The 12,681-nt window shown below is 47.0% G+C and overlaps 3 protein-coding genes across 3 annotated transcripts; 1 reads left to right on the top strand and 2 right to left on the bottom strand.

Annotated features, from left to right (window-relative positions):
• The first annotated feature begins 1,723 nt into the window (after positions 1-1,723).
• Positions 1,724-2,535, top strand: Pmar_PMAR010458 (hypothetical protein). Its single transcript, XM_002773044.1, has 5 exons — positions 1,724-1,830; positions 1,883-1,920; positions 1,971-2,098; positions 2,142-2,282; positions 2,330-2,535. The coding sequence occupies exons 1-5, from the start codon at positions 1,742-1,744 to the stop codon at positions 2,411-2,413; spliced, it is 480 nt and encodes a 159-aa protein (XP_002773090.1). The 5' UTR covers positions 1,724-1,741; the 3' UTR covers positions 2,414-2,535.
• A 3,841-nt stretch (positions 2,536-6,376) lies between these two features.
• Positions 6,377-6,619, bottom strand: Pmar_PMAR010457 (hypothetical protein; the record flags this gene model as incomplete). The annotated part of the gene is made up of 1 exon (XM_002773043.1): positions 6,377-6,619. The coding sequence occupies one exon, from the start codon at positions 6,617-6,619 to the stop codon at positions 6,377-6,379; it is 243 nt and encodes an 80-aa protein (XP_002773089.1).
• A 2,469-nt stretch (positions 6,620-9,088) lies between these two features.
• On the bottom strand, positions 9,089-9,499 carry Pmar_PMAR010456 (hypothetical protein; the record flags this gene model as incomplete). The annotated part of the gene is made up of 1 exon (XM_002773042.1): positions 9,089-9,499. The coding sequence occupies one exon, from the start codon at positions 9,497-9,499 to the stop codon at positions 9,089-9,091; it is 411 nt and encodes a 136-aa protein (XP_002773088.1).
• Positions 9,500-12,681: the final 3,182 nt, after the last annotated feature.

Here is a 12,681-nt window from a genome sequence, read left to right as displayed (position 1 = left end):
AGCGAGCACGGTCTCCTATATTTCTCTCGAGACGAGCGGCGAGACTCGCCGAGAACTCCTCTCCAAGAAATTCTCATAAAGAGCGCTTTTCTGGCCGTGTAGTTGGTTATCAACTATTTCCGAATAAGCTGATTCATTATTGAGGATAGTTTTCTCTTGGCTGATACAATCTCAGCACGAGGGATCATCTCTCAGAGATGAGAAACTTCAAAGTGAAAAGGTTTCGACGGAGGCACTAGGACTCCGAATTTCTGAGATACGATTTTATCGATTTGGTACTAGTTCTGGTCTAACACAAGTCGAACTCGCCCGATGGATAAATTAATTGCGGAGAGACTGCTCATCATGCAAAGCCTTTGAACTGTAGATGCAGAGATGCAGAGCCCAGCACTGTGATCTGATGATCAGATTCTGATCACCTCCTCATAGAGCTCTTTTCGAAAACATTGGTGGTTTGAATTATCAACAGTGATTCAAGAGTATTTGGCTTCAGCTCTGTTCTACGCATACCAAGCTGATCTCGTGCACGACTAAAAATGCTCTCGCCCGAGCTAGTAGTGAGAGTAAAGAATTGCGCACAGATAGCTGCTTCTGATGACAGCGGGAATGTACTCTTAGCTTTCTCCCGAAATCCATCATATGAATCGTCATGACAAGACAGGGTGAGATACCGCTTAACCTCGAGTGCATTGGTTGTAGCATGATCGGTACACCAATGAGCGTATAGTTCCACGATAATAGACCTCATATTACGTTGCGTTGTGCTGTCGACAAGCGCGCGATTATCGACACCACGTTTATCCCCGAACCGGAACGTGGGCCTTCCAGTTGAAAGTTCACATCGAATCCTCGCTCGCCACAAAAATCTTCAGTCTTTCTGGTGAACATTTTCTCCGCTCCCCTTCTAACCAACCCATGAATACAATCATCTACTCCAAACATCATTGGCCGAGATGTCTTTCATTTTATGACTTTTCTGTAGCCATGTTCTTCTTTGAAAATTTTTGCTCTATTTGTCCGTATTTTCCCCTTTTTCCCGCTTGAAATAATTTTCGAAATCTTCTTCATCTTTCCGAAGGAAATGGGAGGGAATAACTTGTGCCACCCTAGTCCCCGCTGTGCGCAACGCTGTCTGCTCACAACGTGCGCGCCCGAATATTAGCCAGCCAGACGCGGGAATCGTAGGTATAAATATAATATTCAGAATATTGATGAGGCAGCACTGCTACCGCAGCAGGGAACGTTTCCTAGTTACTACGATTGCGTTCAGACGGTTCCGGACTCCCAGTAGTAGGTATCATGTGTGATAGGTATCATGTAGAACTGCTTTCAACTTTGAAGTTTGAAGTTAGGCAAACTATGAGCATGCATTAACACGTGAATTCAATGTTTTCCAAACCGATCTCAGGTCCCAGGAATCCAGTCACAACCGCACTCTAGGATCAAAGCCTTGACGTAGAACTTCACGTGTACACAGTAGACGTGGAGCGAGGCAAATGCCACCGCTCGTTCAAATTTAGCTTTTTCATTTTCTGTCCTTTCTGTAAACAAGTAGCACCTGTGTGAATTGCGATTCACGAATTCTATGAATCGTGGAAACCTTCGACCGCGCACATCCGGGACCCTCAGCCCTAGATTGCACACATGCCATCACGGTCAATATAATTGGTCGTGTTGGAGCGACAGGAGGCAGCGAACACCTAGTCCATGAGTCATTGCTATAGCGTATTTGCATACGATCATGTGTTCCTTCATTCTTCTGATCGCTCTGTTCACTGTCTTGGGCAGCGGATCCGATATCAGCAAATTGCCTGTGGGAGTCGCTGAGCAGTGAGAAGAGCTACGACTTCCCTGATTGACTTTGTAGTAATTGTTTGATTAGGTCTTATGACGAGAACATCGGCAAGGGCTACAATATTGGTGAGGGGATTATCTGGGATCCTGTAGTGATTACTGTAGGCTTGTGTCAGATATGGATGGACCACTAGGGAAGACAAATTGGCCATACTACGGCAGACCCACGAATTGCACCTGTTCCGGAGGCTGTCTTACCGGAGGCTGTGAGTGTCCGAACGGGCAGCACCTATTCGTGCAATATGTAGGATGATCATGTAATTGTGCGCATCAACCTTCACATGTAGTACCCTGTTGCTTGCTATGCGATCTGCGCTGAGCTATGCAACGACGCCTCCGATTGTCCCTGGGCTCCTGCGGGTGCCCATGTCGGTATCAAGTGCGTTCTGGGACGTTGCCTTCTCGACTGTACACCCCAACTCGGATATGTAAGTTGTAGTCGGATTTCTCCGGATACGTCGCTTGTCTCCTTTAGAACTGCGTAAACGAGGACTATTCCGTTTGTATGGAGTACCAGATGGGACCGGCTAAAGGCATCATGTGTCAATGGACCTTTTGATAACTCATGATCGGACTCTCTATTGCGGAACATTCACCATGACTCACTCACCGATTACTCAGGATATGCAGTGAGTATTTTCTTGAACGCTAACTGAGCGTTATGATAGTTTATTCTTTTCATTCGATTATTCTGATCATACCGAATTTCTAGTTTTGCTTCAACGTCTTGTGTGTCACACTTGTAAGACTTCCTTTCCACTTTGGGACCATCCGGGGATGACAGTCAATGACTAGTTAGGTGCACGAGCTACCTCGACTAAGCGAGTGAACAATACGAAGGAGCATGTCGATATATTCCTCACCATAAAATAATATATTGGGCGAGCTTCACGAGGCACCATATTATGGTGGATATATTTCACAAATATTATTACCCACCCAATCGATAGATTTGACTCCTAGGTCCTCCCCCGCCATAGCAAGCAGTTGACCGTAACCTGCTTATGATTGCAACGTTGAGATCGATACACGATGAGTCTCGGATCACCCACTTCTGATAGGCTCGTTTGCTGCTGTTTATTCTGGTCCTAGATTGTTCTTGTTATCGTATCACTCTGTGCGAACGCTCTCATTCGGAGGCCTATGTCAGTTCGTAATGTCCGGCCCGCCTTCACCAGTGTCCTCAGGACAAGCCGACCATCACAGAGCAGCTGATCCTGCTAGGGCGGGTGCACCTTGTCCTCATCGAACTGGTGGTTGTGCCAGTAATTGTGTATCAAATATTGAATTGCTCAACACAAGAACCCAATTACCAGTAAGGGGTAATTAATAAATAGTAGATGGTAGAGCCAGACGCAAACTGATCCTGCTCGAATCGTTAACTCCTGCATCTCTAGCCTATCTAAGTCATCCCTAGCATCCTAATGACAGGGTTGGAGAAAATCACGATTGCAAATTGCAAAGAACCCCCCAATGGAACGGGATGCCCTGTGTGTCAGTCCAATCGACAAGACCCTGTTATGCTTGCAGTATGTCTTGGCTGCTTCAGGTGGTACTGCCTACTAAGATGCTTGTCAGATCTACTCCCCGTAGAGTCAAGAAGTCTTCTCGAAGGAGAGGGATTGGAGGACGGTATTGATTGTAAGTTGAGTGTTATCCTGACATGTTATTCACATGAGGTCAGCTTCAAGTATTAGATGAGCCGTGGTCCATCATCAGCATGAACTGCAAACACGACGAGTTGCCTGGTATTATCCCGGTGGGCGGTGCCCTACAACGCCTATTCCGAAGCGAGAAATCCATAATTGGCCCCAACTGAAACCGAGTTGGCCCCAACTGAAACGAGAACCTGTCTCAGAGCGATGGATAGTAGGGCCTCATGACACGAGGCCCTCCTATTCATCGCTAATAATCAGCGAGGTCATGACCAGCTACGTCATCAGGCTCGTGACTGCTATTCCTTTTCGACCCGCTGACTCTCTTGGTCGTGAGATACCAGGGTGCTCCAAAATGGCAACAATTTTTCCATTGCCAACTTTTCCAGTGGAAATTTTCCTGCCATTTCCTGGTACTTGGAAAAATAGGAAAGAAAGAGGAAAAAATTGCCAAAATTGGCAAAATAGCAAAAAAGGCAAAAAAATGGCAAAAAAATGGCAAAAAATGGGAAAAAATGGGGAAAAAATTGGAATAAAATGGAAGAAACGGTGAAGACAAAAAAGAAAAAGCTTTAGAAGCATCTTCTCATCTGCTCTAATTACCACGATAGAACCAGTTAACCTCGATGAAAAAAAGCGAACGTATTTGGCAGCACTGTGGCTAAGAACCACTCAACTCAAGAGAACTCAAGTCTTGATTAAACAAGTATATTCATGCACCAATGCATCATCAATTGGCTTGTTCAGGGAACTGCATATCACTTGACTCAGAATCTATCAATCCCAAGCTCTTGCGGGTCTGGTATCGTAAGTAAACATCAGTAAATATCTCTGCTTGAAGTCTGTTGACCCTGAGCAGCAATCATACAGATCCCAGGTTGGCACCTGGTAGTTGAAATTGTCGATAGCCGGATGAGTCGCTTTGATATTTACGAGCACGATGCGTCGATCCTACTTCGTGACGAATTTTCCAGAGCTGAACGAACGTTCCAAGGCCGCAGTTCCAGCAGGAATTTGGCACAAGGTGCATAGAACAGCTGCAAGCGAGCTCTTCGTGTTATTCTTAAAAAACTCCCAGTAAGCTGCCGGAGGACAGTGGGCCATGGTGAGGTGCTGACCTACGAGATTATCATATAACGATAGATGCAAGTTGCATCATGCAACGAGTGCAGACCTCTCTTCTGCCAGTAGTCCATCACAAGATTGAGGGAATCTTGCAAACTTATGATTCTATGTTCTTCACTATATGTTCGCAGTAACTGCACTACATCTGCGAATCGATAGTCATTACGGGGTCGAGTAGGATCGAATATAGGGACCCAATTAAGGCCGAGGAGGGCACGCTCTTGCCTGAGATAGTGGGAATCGGATGATTTCGAGCCAACGAGAACCCCGTCCTCTCAGCGGACCTGGATGTTATCTGACCGACTGACTGTCGGGTCAGTAATCCACTTTTTTTGAGGTCATTGTATGTGGATATCATTGAACATATCCCATCGAAATAGCTACACTGGCTATGTTGTAGTTTATCTGACAGAGTCCTCAGAGGTTTCAATTCACGAACAACTTCTTGGAGCTTTTTCTTCAATCCTTCAACCGACATGGCTCGCTCAGCTTCGAAAAAATGGTTCTTTATGACGTCAGAAAGACTGAAAGAAATATACGCTGACATCCTCATCGGCGGATTCCATGGCAAGTAGGCCCAAACAGAGAACTCACTTCTCCCAGTGGGCCTCCCTCAACAGCTTCAAAAGTCTCATTATCACATCAAATGATGCTAGAAAAGACACAAGCTGGTTATAAGCTGATAGCCAGCGTGTTTCAGCCAGCGACCATACAGCTTTCCCTCCGAGCTCTTCAGTAAACACACGGGCGACATACTGGAATTTGAGGAGTCGTCTGACCGTTTCAGCAGAGCAGCTAATTCCATAGAACTGGCCTTCAGAAGAAGTTTGTCTTCCGCTCCCGTCTGTTCGAGTTTTCCTCTCGAAGAGGGCTCTACACAACAGGTTATGATGATGCGAGAGGCATCCGAGGCTAAGGAGCCCTCTTCTTTCTGCAGATGACTCCTCAAATTCCGCTATCAGCTCCGCTTCTTCTTCGCTCCAAGGAGTAGTACCTCATTAAGAAAGTGTTTCGGATGACTCGCACGATGTTACTATATCAATACCATTTTCGGCACTACTTCCTCTCAGGAGTGTAGGGGTCATCTCGGTGACATCGCCCGAGATGAGGAAACCTTGGGGTATTACGAAACGATTCGGAGAGTCTATCCGAATAGAGCGGTACGTCCCGCTCTATTCGGATAGACTCTATCCGAATCGGATAGAGTCTATCGGATAGAGTTTATCGGATAATCCGATAGAGGTACGTTCGCGGGGAGACAAATGGAGTCAGAGCGGACGTACCGCAGTCGCCCCAATCTCCCGGCTCACCTGTTCACGAGATTTGCACATACTCTAGAGTCTTGGAAATTTAATCAGAGGCGTCGCGGAGATAATTTTTTCAGCCCCCTGTTCGCCCTTCAGCTTTGGTGTGGCTTACATCTACAACGCCCAACGCCTCCTGGAGACCAACCCCAGCAATAGTAGGAGAGACGGCCTCAGCACAATTCTCCTCACCCCTCCGCTTGAACCTGCAGTACTCTCAACTTGAGAGTCTCAAGCCAAGATGTGCCACTGCCTCGCCCCACATCATCCGTTCCGACGTGAACCTCGCTTCGACCCGTCGAGGCAGTACTGAACAACTGGAGGACCATATACCATTCGACGCACATCAGCTAAGGTAACCGTAAAGGGGGTGAGCGGGAGGATACCTCGCGATGAAACGTCGGCCAAGTTGCTTGCACTTGGCACATGTACGATCTTCTACTTGTTGGCAAGGCATGCTGCTCGGATAAACCCGAGCCACCGTTTCTCGAGGGGAGTCATTTGACATTTGGAGTGCTTAGCCTTCAATCTGTAGAGGGCGAGGGCACTGTCAGAGAGGATAACCCATTGACCATTCAGCGCTGGATACTGCTCATCTGTGACTGTACCGAGAGCGAACATCAGCTCGACGGCCTTGAAGAGGCAGCAGAGCTGTTTTTTGGGGATTGACCAGGACGCCATTGCCATGCCATATACCGACCTAGTACCCTGCAGAGGATAGATCACTGAGGTAGGTCACCTACCGTAGGTGGGGTGCCGGCAGGCTTATGTATATACTCAGGGCATAGTGCCGTGCACGCCCAGGCATTTTTTCTGGAGTCACAATACATGTGTAACTCCTTTGGACTTAGGGCTCGTGGTAGAGGGATGTGTGACCCATTGTTGACGCTTGCGCACCAATTGTTGAAGGCTCCGATGTGCTTGGCATCGACTGGTTCATCCCATGCTGGGTCTTGAATATATGCCTTATGCAAATTCAATCGAGAACGAGGCGCTACTACAGGGAATGAACCAATTATTGGTTCAAATGGGATCATACCATTTATCGTGGATGCTTCATAGTTCCCTACGAGTGGTGGGGACCTCAAGAGCTTCAGTGAGCTTGCAGAGAACATGGTCACAGTTATCTTGGTCGACATGATTGCATATCACCCATTGGTAACCAAACTGCTTGTAGATGCCATCGAGTTGAAAGAGTGATATTCACTTCTTGCCTTGCAGAGCGAAACCGGCGTCGTTGAGCACCTTGGTGATGACCTCTTCGTTTTCCATTAAGGTAGAAATGCTCACATTCGACAAACCGAGGTCATCAACATAATGGTATAAGGAGCATTTTTTATAGAGAAGTTGCAATAAGGGGTGAAGAGCCTAGTGAAGGCAGGCACTCGAACAATTAAGATCAAACGGAAGTCTCATCCAGATAGAGTAGTCTACTCTATCTAAGACTCCGTACGGGTAACCACCACAGTATGCCGACGACTCTTGAAACAGTCTTACTGTCAGTAAGTTACTGAGTGGTATGCTTTATTAAGATCAAGAGTCACATAGTGTGGAGCTAGCCTTCACTGTGTGGGATTCGCAGTAATGGGAGTGACCCGTTCACTGATTCCCGTACGAATAAATTCAGTAAGTCTATGGGCGTCAACCGTCAACCTACAAGAGGTAGTTGCACTGACGCTAACGTCTCTAAACACAGAATAATTCTGTCAGAATTGATTGAGATATATGACTTAATGCGAGATCGGTCCTCACAAACTTTTACAGTACCGCTATTAATCAACTCGTAGAAGGCATCTTGTACTTGAATGTGTTCAGAGAACGTAAGACACTATTCTTATGACCGAAACTGTGCTTCCACTTCCCTTGAAGCGCCTGCAATGAGTAGACCACGGTAGATCATCTAGTTGATTATAGAATGTATTAGGATCATACTTATTGACATGCTCATTTAGACATACTAGGATCAGAGAAACAGGAATAATGCTGGACCTCAAGCAGTGCTCTCGCCTGCGCCAAGCCGCGCCGCGCCGACAATGTAGGACCGCGAGCTGCTGTGCGATGCACTGACAGGTCACAGCTGTCTGAGACCACACTGCAAGCACGGACCAACAACGTGCCGGTACTGCGGTAAGGACCAAGAAACAGTGGTATACTCACATCAGTGTACCTTTTGGAGAAAATGGAAAGGGCGTTGTCTATGAACAGGCCCTATCGAGCCCCTACGATATGACTGGTTTCTTGGTTCAAAGGGTAAGGGAGTGGTTGAAGTACCTTCGGAAAGTTTGGCCAAGAACACTTTCTATCTAACCTTTTAGAAAGGTTATGATGAGCACATCGCGAGCCTCGGAATGTGCCTCCACTCCGGGAGGTTGTGGCCTCTCCGATCAAATCTATACATATAAAATCCATGTAAATTTGCTTCAGAGCATACCTGGTCTTAGCCGCTCATTTCGGAGCTGCTGAGTTTGCGGCCATACTCTTATACAGGCTATTTGCCTGGTGGAAGGAGTGTTGCTCGGGAAAAATACTTATTGATGATTCGCCTCAAGGGCATAGAGTCAGAAAATGATACAGGATGATCATCAGATGGTGGACCTTCATCAGGGGTAATAGTAGGTACATAGAGGGGGAAATGTTATAGATCTGCGAAATGATACAGGATTATCATCAGATGGTGGACCTTCATTAGAGGTAATTCAAACTAGTCAATGGTTGCGAGACTCATGACCGAGCAGTGGCACATCATAGGTCAATACGAGATATTGGGCGGATGATATTAGCTCCATCTGCTAGTTTGATAACTCCACTGCCGACAACCTGGTCATCAGATGTTTTTCGGCACAAAGCAAACCCATTCCCGAGACGATAAGCATAGATTTTCCGTTGACCCAGTTTCAATGATGTCTCTGGCATCGATGCCGTTCTCATCATTGTCGTCTGATATGCGGATGTTAGCAGTTAAGGGCAAGTGGTTATTGTATTGTGCTCGTAGAGAATTGCTCCACAGCTATCAATATCGAGGCTACCACAGACGGCAGCAGCTGATTGTTGAGTGTTCGCCACATTGGTGATCGTGTTAGTCACCGGTGAGACGTGAGGATAAGGGCACTGGTCTTCTATACTACACTGGTTAGCTGCCATATAAAGATATCATACTTTTGGAGCGTTGGGAGTAGCATCCACTCTTTTTGATTTTGAGGGAGTATTGGCAGCAGCGGTTGGTAGAGTGCTAGACTCAGGATTGCTACCACGACTAAGAGTCGATGCCACATTGCGATCATTGTTGAAACGGCATTTACTGCTAAATCGACAGCTTTTACCAGCCGCAAAGGCTCTGCATAGGGTTTTCTTGGGGACATCGGTTTTGAAGGTACTACCAGCTGCACTACGGCCTTGGATCTTGCTCTCAAAGCACTCAGCGGCTTCTCTCGTTTCCTCCAAGTCAACATATCTCGGACCGAGGTATACCTCGATCTTCTTACGTAGATCATCTCGGAGGGATTCACGGAACTTCGCCGCGATGACTTCATCATCGATGTACCGATTAGCAGCAGTTCTCATTAGACGCGCTTGGATCTCCACGCGATGAGCAAACTGCGTGGGAGTTTCCCCAAGCTTTCGCCGAAGGGATTGCCAATTTTGGCATGGTGATATCTTGCGCCGGGCCGCATTATAGGTTTCGTCTAACCTCTCCCAGACTTGATCGATAGATAAGCCATCAATGAACTTCGTCTCCACAGGGTCATCGAGCCTTTCAGGAGATATAGACGGGCAGGAAGACCCTCGAGCTTGAATAGTTTCAAGCTCTTCTCCACTTTGGCCTTGAATTATTGATAGGGAACCTCGCTAGATGGGCCAGACCATGGTTGCTTCACACATAATCTCAATTTTTGCACGTCCATGGTGGTCTGTACCGAAGATTCGATCCCGGTAGAATGCCGTGTTGGCGTCACACGTGATGAGGCAATAGGGGTATCCAGCAGTGGGGATGCAGATAATCCTTCCTGACCATCCTCCTTTCCAGCTTGACGAGTGCTGACACCAGCCCTGCTCATTGTATTACTGACATCTGGTAACTTATATTGAGAAGGGGTTGTGATCAACAATAGACCGATGAGAGACGACCAAAGAAAACTGAACTTGTGATCATAGCTATGAGTACCATCGGCAGTCACTGACTTTCTCTCATCGGATAAGAGAAATTGTCTCAGAGAATATCGGCAAGAGAAGCACAAATAGTTTTTCATAGTGTTCTCGCGGAATGAAAGGAGAAGCAGACATTATTTGTAGACAGTGTTTCGAGCCAGAGTTTGTAGACAGATATTTCGATGACAAAAGAACCATGGAATGAGAAGGTGGAGAACATTTCGAATTATTAACTTTCTAGCCTAGAATAGAGTTCAAAAAGAGGAAGGAAGACTGGGCTGAGTGACTCAGCCTGAGTCGATAGTCCTTACATCTTCGCCTCCAGAAAAATCATCGATATAGCTAACGACGATAGTAGAAAAGTATGCCCTGACAGAAAGACCAACGCTTGTGATACGCGAAGATAGTTTCAGACACTCGATCTGACTCCACAGGCCTGAGCAAAGTGTCTAAACAAATATAAATGGGCCGTAGGCGGATTACGAAGTGCGACAAGAGTAGAGGTGTGCGGAGGAAACGACGCGACTTGCCGATAAGCACTTTGGTGGTCAGCACCCCATATGCGGAGATCAAGATCATCTGGCCAGGGATCCGACAGAGTGCTGTACATCTGTGTAATCAAGTCAATGGTGTGTAGAGTCGTACGACGATCGAAGTATTGGCAACCATTCAGACCCGACGCAGTGTAATCGGCGTAGGGCCTCGTTTTGGAGACCTGGCGTACGGGAAATCTTCGTGCAATCAAAGTCAGTCGCATAACTGTCGCCGTCGATGGAGCCAGCCATGGTGTGGTTCAACCACAGTGGCTATCGACCCCATCAATAGCCGCCTGCCACAAAGTGGCATCATCAGTGCTCGGAGACTCTCGTTGCAAGCGTTGGTATGTTAGGTCGTCCTTGAGAGAGCCTGTATGTAAAATAGTGTTGGGTCAGTGTACGTCCATTTTTGGGAGACACCCTCAGCGAAAATGTTACCCGGGGTGTAAAAATTGTCATGAAATGACAAACCATAGACCAACTCCAGTGCGAGTGACGGATCACAATAGTTGGCACGATGTAACAGGACGGCCATGAACGGTAGATGTAAGTGAGAACAGAATTCGGGAATTTGTGGAGATATGAACATAAATTCGAGAAATGTATTTCGGCTAACCCGAGTTGGCGAGTAGGTTCGAGAGCGCGAGCAAGGCGGCGGAGTTGTTTACACTGACAGCGGCGGAGACGTGGAATGCTATGTTGATTAGTGCAGACAAGGGAGATGGCGTGAGGTAAGACTCGAGCAATCAACAGAAATAGAAGTACGTTGTCTGAGAATCCGGGCTTCAGAAGAGGCGTGGTAGTGGATGCCATCATGGGATATAGTTATTAGAGGATCACACGTAGGCAAATTATGGTCTGGCGGAAGGGGCAATAGCTTGATGGAGCCATCAGGCAGAGTGACAGGATGCAAGACATACTTATCGGCGACTCAGTCGACGACGCAGCTTGCGTCTGCGTTTGTCTATTGAGGAGGAAGAGACAGGCGTAAAGGAGGTAGGTAATAGCTAGGAGAATTTGCGCCTTACTGAGATAAAGAAGAGACACAAGAGCCAATGAATCATTGGCAATGATGAACAACAATGCAAAACATCAGCATATCATGCATCCCTAGGGATAGACGAGCTCATGCACTGTTATCAGGGCCACCCCTTCACTCAAGATAGCAAGTGGGAACACGGTCGCAGTCTACCCTTGAAACGCTGGGAACTACTTCTTAGCTCTGACTTAGCCTGAATATGGAGTCTGAACCCTCGCAAATGATCGTTCTTCGGGTGAGCCTTGGATACAACAGTGTGAGGAGTGATGGCCTCCGTCGAATTGAGGGGATCACGGCAGAGGGAGCATGGAGGCCGGATCGATCCAGTCGATGATCGAAGTATTGCAGTTCACGTGAATACACCTCAAACATCAGTAATGCGCGGCTGTTGGGATCCAGTGCAGAAGAGGGGCAGATAAAAAGAAGGAATCAGCAGCGAGTCGGCGGTTTGGTGGCGATCCATGGTACTTTGATGGCACGAATCCAATTAAAACCGTTTAAGATTCTGCCTCTAAACTTGGGTAGGCCTTTTCACGCATACATAGAGATAACCCCCACAATGCCGAGATCTGAGGTATCTCCTGCAGCTGGGCTCCATATTTCTCTAGGGCACATCACTTGAAATATTCCTGTATGAGCACAATCTTCCTACTTTTTCACATAGCGTACTACGCTAAGCGTAGGGAGTTGGAAATGTTCCACTCTTTTCCTTTTAACTGTAATTACAGTAGGTCGTCTCCCCAATGGACAATCTCCATTAGCTAAATCCTCTTGTGCGTTGCACGCAGACACACAGAGCTTTATACATGAGGGGAAGATGCCACTTATCGCTGGCTGTGCCAGTGAGATGAGCAACACCACGATGTCGATACTCTTCATGGACTGTGAGTCGTAATGTCTCCATTGATATGCATACTGCGAGGAGTCAACAGCCCTATTCGCATTGAATCTCTGATTGAGTACAAGTGGCCCAGGGCCACTGGTCCTCCCTGATTAGGAATTACACAAGACTGTCTTCAGCT

Source organism: Perkinsus marinus (genome assembly GCF_000006405.1).
Source record: "Perkinsus marinus ATCC 50983 genomic scaffold scf_1104296959626, whole genome shotgun sequence".
NCBI lineage: Eukaryota > Perkinsozoa > Perkinsida > Perkinsidae > Perkinsus > Perkinsus marinus.
Note: the sequence above shows the minus strand (reverse complement) of the source record. Positions and strands in the feature narration are given on the sequence as shown.

What these genes read in the sequence shown, in the direction of transcription:
- Pmar_PMAR010458 (XM_002773044.1), top strand. Translation starts at nt 1,742, where the DNA reads ATGTGTTCCTTCATTCTTCTGATCGCTCTGTTCACTGTCTTGGGCAGC. An exon ending in CCTGTGGGAGTCGCTGAGCA is followed by an intron (nt 1,831 to 1,882) that starts GTGAGAAGAGCT and finishes TTGTTTGATTAG; the next exon opens with GTCTTATGACGAGAACATCG. An exon ending in CGGCAAGGGCTACAATATTG is followed by an intron (nt 1,921 to 1,970) that starts GTGAGGGGATTA and finishes GGCTTGTGTCAG; the next exon opens with ATATGGATGGACCACTAGGG.